This window comes from Gobio gobio (assembly GCF_949357685.1).
Source record: "Gobio gobio genome assembly, chromosome: 6".
NCBI classification, from domain to species: Eukaryota; Metazoa; Chordata; class Actinopteri; order Cypriniformes; family Gobionidae; genus Gobio; species Gobio gobio.
In genome coordinates this window covers 55906525-55916568 of record NC_137102.1, presented here as the reverse complement: position 1 = coordinate 55916568, position 10044 = coordinate 55906525, and the positions used below count along the sequence as shown (strand labels likewise).

The 10044-nt window shown below is 36.3% G+C and overlaps 1 protein-coding gene across 5 annotated transcripts in view; it reads right to left on the bottom strand.

Annotated features, from left to right (window-relative positions):
* Window positions 1–383: 383 nt before the first annotated feature.
* LOC307127679 (interleukin-6 receptor subunit beta) overlaps window positions 384–10044 on the bottom strand; it is a 48118-nt gene continuing 38457 nt past the window's right edge. For 3 of the 5 annotated variants that reach the window (XM_079819075.1, XM_079819076.1, XM_079819077.1), the window contains 5 exons: window positions 8587–8724; window positions 8364–8492; window positions 8200–8290; window positions 3632–3713; window positions 384–1617 (listed from right to left, as the gene is read on the bottom strand). In XM_079819075.1, the coding sequence (XP_079675201.1) occupies window positions 1168–1617; window positions 3632–3713; window positions 8200–8290; window positions 8364–8492; window positions 8587–8724 (890 nt within the window). In that variant the 3' untranslated portion in view covers window positions 384–1167. The remainder of the gene's footprint in view (window positions 1618–3631; window positions 3714–8199; window positions 8291–8363; window positions 8493–8586; window positions 8725–10044) is intronic. The other 2 variants (XM_079819078.1, XM_079819079.1) reach the window with 1 other exon arrangement.

Here is a 10044-nt window from a genome sequence, read left to right as displayed (position 1 = left end):
TTGTTACCAGATCCCATCAGAAGTTATTTGTTTTGTCTGGATTGTTCTGTCATATACCCAGAACCAGTTAGAACTGCATTCTTTCTGATAACCAAAATCAGTTCGAAAAAAACGAGTTCTGTCTGATATATATGGAGTTGGTGGTCCAGTGGGTTAAACCATGGAACTGATATGCAGAAGGTTGCTGGTTCGATCCCAGCGGTCACCACCAGTGTGTCCTTGAGGGGGATTGTCCACTGTAATTCGCTTTGGATAAAAGCGTCTGCCAAAATGCATAAATGTAAATACGAAACTAGAATTAAGTTCTGTCAGATATCCAAAACCTATTAAGATTGAGTTCCATCTGATATCCAAAATCAGCTAGAAAGGAGGCAGGACAGAGTGAAAAGCAGGAGACGACAGGTTTAATGTAAGGAGCAGTGCTACAGTCGGAAACACACAATGCACGATAATAGACAGGATCATTTGGTTCCTCTTAAGTTAAACAGGTCTGTATAATTCCAAGATGTGTCTGTGATGTAACCAGTCCCACGATGGGGAAAGTGTTGTCCCGTCTGGGACTGTTTGTCCTTGACTGTGTCAACAGAAAATGGAGGGCTTAAAAAGCACAATACTTACTAAAAACAGTATGTGACAGTAAACCAAATCTCACAATGTGAAAGTAACATAATGTGGATAGTTTTCAAAGCATTTTGTGGATAGGTTTCAAAGCATTTTTCCAAGCAACTTGCAACTGGTATCAATGATTTATGCATATTTGTTTTCTTGACATCAAAGTGGTTTTGTGAGAGCTGTCACATGTGGAGCAGTTCTGACTTCCTTGGACGTCCTTGACCTCGACGAGATCTGACGGGACGTGCTCAGATAAAAATGTTGCTCGGAAAAAGTTACCAGCTAGTTTGTACGTTTGTAAATCCAGTGCAACTTTTATAATGAACTGAGGCTGACACTGGACACAGTTCGCAGAGCAACAAGTTGCATCCAGCTTACATCCCAACTATGCCGCATCAGCTATTCTGTTACTTCCCAAGCCCGCGTATATCAGTCAATCAGAAAGCACACAAAGATGGTGTGTGATATGAGGGCACATGTTTTGGCGGGCTGGCAGGAGAGAGTGAGATTGTGAAACCCCAGTCACGTAGGACTCGTTGTTTACGCTGTGGTGAACTATATGCTGGTGTCCTCCGGTAAAACCTGCAGGAAGTGCGAACACTCGCCAAGCTCAAGAGTTCTGTATGCGTCTACGGTTGTAACAAATGGCACGTAGCTCTGGGACACATGGATGTAGCTGCTTAAATCTACTTGATTCATTTTAGAGCTGACGAGTGAATCAAGCAAGAGATCAGTCGATGAGTGTTCTTTATATCCAGCAGGAAGGACTTGTTCTGGTTTGGCGTAGCTCTGGTTGAGGAGATGTGTTGGGGAAGCTTGAGTTGGTGTTGGTTTGGGGTCCAGGTATGTTCCAGTGGAAGGGCCGTTGGTCTCATTGTCCTCCAGTCGAACAGTGTGGTAGGGGAATACCTGAACCGGCACGTAGTCTTTCTCACCATAACACTGATAGCTTGTAGCTTGACTGATAGAGATGATGGAGCTCATGGTGGATGTTAGCTTATGCTGCTGAAAATAGAAGAGAAAACATAATGAAACCGATCTTTCTCTACCGTGTATATATATATATATATAAATATATATATAAATATATATATATATATATATATATATATATATATACACACACACACACACACACACACACACACACACATACAAATATATATACATTACCGGTCAAAAGTTAGGAAACATTACATTTTTTAAAATGTTTTTAACAACATGCTCTTAATCTCACAGAGGCTGCATTTATTTGATAAAAAATACAGTAACAACAGTAACATTGTGAAATATTTTTACAATTTAAACGAACTGGTTTCTGTTATAATATATTTTAAAATGTAATTTATTCCTCTGATGGCAAAGCTGAAATTTCAGCATCATTACTTCAGTCACGTGATCTTTCAGAAATCATTCTAAAATCATTTTATATTTAGATTCCTTTTATTTGTTTATTTATCTATTTATTTTCGAAATCATGATACACTGCCATTCAAAAATTTGGGGTAAGTAAGATAAAAAAGGGGGGGGGGGGAGAAATTAATACTTCTATTTAGCAAAGGGTAAATTCATAAAAAAGACAGTAAAGACATTTATGAAATTAATAAATATTACAAAAGGTATTACTATTTATAATAAATGCTGTTCTTTTGAACTTTCTATTCATCAAAGATAAAAAAAAAAATGTTTTTATCATTAATAATAATAAGAAATATTTCTTGAGCATCAAATCATCATATCAGAATGATTTCTGAAGGATCATGTTTATTTATTTATCTATTTATTTTGGAAATCATGATACACTGCCATTCAAAAATTTGGGGTAAGTAAGATAAAAAAAAGTAGGGGGGGAGGGGGCGGGGGGATTAATACTTCTATTTAGCAAAGGGTAAATTCATAAAAAAGACAGTAAAGACATTTAAGAAATTAATAAATATTACAAAAGGTATTACTATTTATAATAAATGCTGTTCTTTTGAACTTTCTATTCATCAAAGATTAAATAATTTTTTTTTTATCATTAATAATAATAAGAAATATTTCTTGAGCATCAAATCATCATATCAGAATGATTTTTGAAGGATCATGTGACACTGAAGACTGAAGTGATGATGCTTAAAATTCAGCTTTGCATCACAGCAATAAATTACATTTTACAATATATTACAATAGAAACCAATTAATTTAAGTTGTAATAATATTTCACAGTATTTACTGTCTTTTGATCAAATAAATGTGTGTGTGTGTGTGTATATATATATATATATATATATATATATATATATATATATATATATATATATATATATATATATATATATATATATATATATATATATATATATATATATATATATATATATATATATATATATATATATATATATATATATATTAAAAGAAGTCTCTTATGTTCACCAAGGCTGCATTTATTTGATCCAAAATTGTGGAAATATTATTAGAAATTTAAAGAACTGTCTATTTGAATAAATATTGAAATGTTATTTATTCCAGTGATGCAAATCTGAATTTTCAGTATCATTACTCCAGTCTTCAGTGTCACATGATTCTCCAGAGATCATTCTAACATGCTTTTTCCAAATTTTCCATATATTTACCAGGATTTTACTTTGTTTTCTTCATACATCATATCATGTATTTTATCATATGCTGTATACTTTTCTCTGACACTGTTGTCTACTGTAACGTTATTAAACATTTTTGTCCACAGTATTTCTTTCTCCAGTACAAATATCTAAACACTTAAATCAAGATACATTTACTTGAGAAGCAAAGTGATGAAATCACATTTTTTAGGCCACATCTTTGGACATTAATTTGGAAGGAATTTTCTTTTAAGACTGCTGCAAGAAATACAATTAATTTCCCAAAAATGATTCATATTTTAGTTTATAGATTATCAATGCCAGGAGGTGTATTTATTTCCTCCTATCAGCATGTGGGTTGTATTGAAGAAACACTGATCATGCTGAATAACTATAACTAGGGTTTTGTTTACCTGAAATGGGTTGGTGTTAGACCAGACGGACAAGCTGCTTTTTGAGGGGTCTGGTACGGTCGGACACAGACACTGTTTAATCCTAAACAAACATTAATACAGAGATAATAAGAACGGCATGCTAGTATGTTATCATATCATACTGTATTGCAAAGTGTTTTTAATATGCTATCAAGATTGTTTATACTGAGATGCATAAATATTGGACCATGTTTATTAATGCTCTCCTTGAATGAATATAGATTTAAAGTGCCGCTATTATGGATTGTTGAAAATCACCTTTCATGTAGTGTAACATAGTTCTAAGTGACTGAAAACATCCTGCAAAGTTCTAAATCTAAAAGTACACCGTATATAAAGTTATTGTCTCTCAAAAGTAAGAGTCAATTAAACAACTAGTTTTTTAAACGAATCGCAAGCCGTTTCGTTGTGACACCAAGATGAAACATTAGCATATTGCTCATTGTGTTTCATATCGTGTAGGTCTCTGGCTAACCGGCTAACTCTTACTGAAATACTACTGTAAATCAGCTGTGGGCCACTATTACATAAAACTGTGTCTATATATGCAGATTGTCTGTCGTTCTCACTACTTTGAGTAAAGATAATGAATGGAGCAAGATTTGATTTGAAAACTTGAATGTTCCATCAGTCATTCACGTTAGTGCTCGGCTAACGTATGTGCTGTTACTGATACAGTTCCCTCTTGTGCACCGCAATAAATTAGAAACACACATACACACACAGGTTTGTTGATGTACACACTTGTTAATGCTGATGGTGAGGAATTACAGTTGAAACATCTCATAATGTACCTCAAACTGAGTAGCGTACCACTGAGAAACGTCTTGCTTAAGGTTCGGATTTAATAACTAGTTCTTCCAATGTGTCATCATCGATTCAGACTCGCGCTGGGATTGATGTAAAATTGACGTAATCGCTACTGTCTTTACAATGTGTACAATCGCTGAGCTTGAGGAAGCCTCCTGACGGAGTTGAAGTTTATGGTAATGGGTGTTTAGCTTCCAAAATATGCGACCAATCACAACAGACTGGGCCATCTGACCAATCAGAGCAGAGTAGGCTAATGGAAAGGAGGGATTCCAATCATATCTGTCTGCAGAGCCGCAGAGCCACAGTTTCACCCCAGCAATTTTGCCTGCGCATGCGCAGTTTCGCTACTGTTCTGTCCTAAAACTATCTAATGGTTACTGTTGCTTCCAGGGGCGTGGGAAGTGGGGGTGCTGAGGGTGCTGCAGCACCCCCTGGTTTCGAAGGATTGCAAATGCAATGCAAATTTTTGTTCATTTACATTTATTTGTAGAATTTTTAGAATTTAGTAATTTATTTGTAATAAACATTTTAAGTGGCCCATTAAGTATTATTTATATGTTGAATTATGTTTTTAATACATACAACCCCAAATCAGAAAAAGTTGGGACAGTATGGAAAACGCAAATAAAAAAAAGAAGTGATTTCTAAAAATACTTTGACTTGATACATATGAACACAAAATATTTCATGTTTTGTCCGGTCAACTTCATGTCATTTGTAAATATGCATCCTTTCCTGTCATTCAGACCTGCAACACATTTCAAAAAAAGTTGGGACAGGAGCAATTTAGGGCTAGTAATGAGGTAAAATGGTTAAATAATGATGTGATTTGAAACAGGTGATGTCAACAGGTGATTGTAATTATGATTTGGTACAAAAGCAGCATCCAAGAAAGGTCTAATCCTTTAGGAGCAAAGATGGGCCGAGGATCGCCAGTTTGCCAACAAATACGTGAGAAAATTATTGAAATGTTTAAAAACAATGTTCCTCAAAGAAAGATAGGAAGAGATTTGGATATTTCACATTCAACAGTGCATAACAAAATTAAAAGATTCAAGGAATCTGGAGGAATTTCAGTGCGTAAAGGACAAGGGCACAAGCCTAAGCTGAACAACCGTGATCTCCGATCCCTCAGGCGGCACTGCATCAAGAATCGTCATTCATCTAGAAGCGATATCACCACATGGGCTCAGGACTACTTTGGCAAACCTTTGTCAAGTACCACAATACGTAGTTACATCCACAAATGCCAGTTAAAACTGTACTGTGCCAAAAGGAAGCCCTATGTTAACAGTGTCCAGAAGCGCCGTCAACTTCTCTGGGCTCGGAGGCATCTGGGATGGACCATCACACAGTGGAAACGTGTACTGTGGTCAGATGAATCAGTATTTGAGGTATTTTTTGGGAGGAATGGACACTGTGTGCTCCGGACCAAAGAAGAAAAGGATCATCCAGACTGTTACCAGCAACAAGTCCAAAAGCCAGGGTCTGTCATGGTATGGGGTTGTGTCAGTGCCCTTGGCAAAGGTAACTTGCACTTCTGTGAAGGCACCATTAATGCTGAAAAGTACATAGAGATTTTGGAGCATAATATGCTGCCTTCTTTTCCAGGGACGTCCATGCATATTTCAACAAGACAATGCAAAACCACATTCTGCACACATTACAAAGTCCTGGCTGCGGAGGAAGAGGGTACGGGTACTTGACTGGCCTGCCTGCTGTCCCGACCTGTCTCCAATAGAGAATGTGTGGCCAAAATGCAACAACGAAGACCCCGTACTGTTGAGACACACCTTAAGACTTGTTTGCAGGAAGAATGGGACAAAATTACACCTGAAACACTTCATCACTTGGTGTCTTCAGTCCCTAAACGTCTTTTAAGTGTTGTGAAAAGGAATGGCAACATTACAAAGTGGTAAATGCTTTACTGTCCCAACTTTTTTGTAAATGTGTTGCAGATCTGAATGACAGGAAAGGATGCATATTTACAAATGACATGAAGTTGACCAGACAAAACATGAAATATTTTGTGTTCATATTGTCTGCAATGAAATACAAGTCAAAGTAAATTTATAAATCTTTAAAAAAAAAAAAAAACTTTTTCTGATTTGGGGTTGTACATGAGGTCATATTTTGACTGTTGCGTCGGTGTGTGCGTAGAAAGAGCGGTAATATTTCCTCCTGTGGGGAGCACCTTTCTGAAGATTCTGTTCATTTCTGAAGCTCATTCCGCTCAGCACCGCGCGCTCAGCCCAGAACTCCCTTTGTGACATGCTGGATCAAATACAGGTCTATCTGAAATAAATAACTAGGGCTGCCCCTGACTAAAGTTTTTTTTCTTTCTTTCTAGTAGTTGTTCATTTAAGCCGTTGTTCACGCAGCGCCGCCGCCTCCATGTCATTGCTGCTATATTTGCTTATTATTTATTAAATCCGGGCAATTTGGTTGATAAAACGTTGATTAAAATTAAGATACAATTTATACAAAACGAAATTCACTTTAAAGAAAGGCTTTCAACAAAACAAAATTGAATAGCTAAGTGTTCAAAATAATTTCTGACCCCCATGTCTTCTGACATATTATGCGTCTTATGTGTCCTGTTCACTTTTCAACGTAAATGAAATAAAAAAATAACATTATAATATTTAAACCGAAACTAAATACGTGTTTTAATGGCGACAAGTAGGCTACAGAGAAATATCATGTCGGAGTGGGATTTGCGCGCACGTCATTTTACCGGTGAGCAGTTCATGAATGAAGCTCTGCTTGGTAAGGTAGGCAGGTTTTTTTGTGTTAAAAATATTAGTCACAAAAATAACACCCACAGCACCCCCAACCTAAAACATCTTCCCACGCCCCTGGTTGCTTCTGCTGTTATTTTATGCATATGCAGTTGCTCGCAGGCCTTCAGGCTCCTTTCTTGAAATAAAACAATGCTTGTGTCATGAACACTTTAATCTTTTACGTTTTCCCTCCAAAAGCGAACAGTCTGGTATAATAACACACTTGATTTTTCAAACCCTGGTATAACAAACAAACTTTCGAATAGACACTCGGGGTAATTATTAGTCTAAAGTCAAGATAACTCTTGATTGTAGTTAATTAATTCCGCCTGGGGTAAATGCATAAATTTGAACTCAAATAAAACTTAATTTCAAACAGGCTGAAAGTGTGAGCATATTATTTATTTGTTGGAGACATAACCTAGAATACAATTTAATTTACATTTATTTATTAAATTTACATTTTAAACATACCGTTATTTTACCATTACCATTGATCACTAACTATAAAATGATACAAGCGCAATTATACAATTTTTTTTTTTCAAATTTCAGGGTTATAAAAGGATGACACACTAGCGTTTTTGTTGTCCCTAACCTCTGACATGAATAAGTGCAAGAAGAGCATTTTGAAAACGTCAGGAAATTATTTTCTTCCAGTGCTGTAACATGCATCTCAACGACATAAAACTCTCACGACGAAATGTGCATGCGCGGGCAAAACTGTAGTTGGGGTAAAACTGTGACTGTGCAGTCTTCTCAGGGATTTAGAGAGACGAGTCATTTGAGAGCATATTGTGGTGATGTGCAATGAATATTATGAGAAAATTCGACCTTTGATGCATGTAAACCTGTTTTTGGAGACTCCAAAGCTAAATTTGGAAACTTTAAAATAGCATAACAGGGTACTTTAATAACTGAATCTGGATTTATTTACACATTCTCTCTTACCTTACTCTCAAGCATAATGGGATTATTAGTATGAGGAAACCCAGCAGTAGTGCACACAGCAGTATGGGGATCACTTGTACATCCTCAAGCCCTTTGGACACACACAAACAGGTTTAAAGATAACATTGTGTTTATGCAGGCAAGCATGAATGTATCACTCTTACCCACAGCCACCATCTGCCACGGCCCGGTGGCGCCCCCTGCTGCCGTATGAGCCGTTACACAGATGTTATAGGTTCCTGCTGTGAGTCCACTCAGAGATATCTGTTCCACATCAGCGCGAACCTCCTCAGCTTCAGATACAGACACAAACTCCATGAAAGGTCTGTCGTCACTTTTTCGAGGAATAGCTTTTCAATATTTTGCAAAGAAAAGTATGCATCTTACTTTTGCCATTTATACTGTACAGAACAGTGTAATGCTGGATGAAGCCATGGAGTTCCTCTATAGGAACAGGCTCCCACTTCAGAACCACACCACCGCTGCTCGTCTTCAGCACTTTCGTCTTTGGGCCGACAGAGGGCGCTGACACACAGGAACACATCAGTCAGTGCATTCAACATTCAAGCACTTTAGCACAACGAATTTAGTCTTGTGACAACCCCAAAGGTGCATATAAAAATCCATAGTCAATTTAAAATAAAGCAAAGTGCATATAATAATTAGCATAACAATACAATAGATAAATGCAATATAAAAGCTAAGGAAAAGTCACTCAGAATACTGGCAAAATGCAATATACAGTGTTAAATGCACGAGTAACCAACACAATTATTACTGTACAAATGTACAGAATGTTGAACAATGTGTCATACGTTGCCAACATAGCTTATCAGAGTTATATCAGAGTTTAACATAGTTATTGCAGTTGGAAAAAAACACTTTTTTTTTGCCTTCGCAACGTCAGCAATGATTTTACTTAATGACATGCACATACAGACACTGTTCATTGTGTTCATCTTGATATTTAAATGCAGGTGTTGCCTTGAGCTGGATTGATGTGCAGTCAAACATTATGCAAATTCATGAGCAGCTGCACTGTTTTAATTATCGTTATTATTATTATTATTATTATTATTATAATTATTCGTTATTATAATGACAGCCTTTCTTTGGTTAACAACCTTTTCTTGTCCCTTTGTATTTTTTAAATGCCAAATATCTTAATTTGGGCAAGATTATATATTTTTTTGTAAATATCTTTAAGAGTGACTGGGGCATGTTGTCACACATTATATGAGGTGAAATATATGAAATACTGTATAACATACTATATATACTTTTATATACATAAATATAAATCTTCCACAACATACACTGCCCGACCAAAAAAAAAAAAAAAGTCGCTGTTTGGATTTAAATAGGCAAATGCTCAAGAGCCTGTGATTGGATCATTATTGCAGGGATTATTGTGTTTCTATCATGTCATATGTTTGGCAACAGTTCTAACCCTAATTGATGGAGTGTGTAGCTTTTCATTTCTTAAACAACCATGTAGGAAGACACATCATGGCCATATTCCAGGATGACAATGTCAAGATTCAACAGGCTCAGGTTGTGAAAGAATGAAGAATCATTTTCACAGGTGAATCGGCTCCAGATGTGTATATGTTATGTTATACTGTCATGTTTATCAAAATAAGTGTAGGGTTAGATGTTGAACTTTATTCTTGTACAAACACACGCTGTATTAAGAAGTGCATAAAGTACTACATGACAATAATGTCTCTGAAACATCTGTGTATGGCCAAATATTGCATTTATTTCACTTCAGCTGTGATAAAGTATGCAAACACAGCGCGAGCGTCACTGCGGGAAGCAGAAAGTGTCCGACTTCACGTCTGT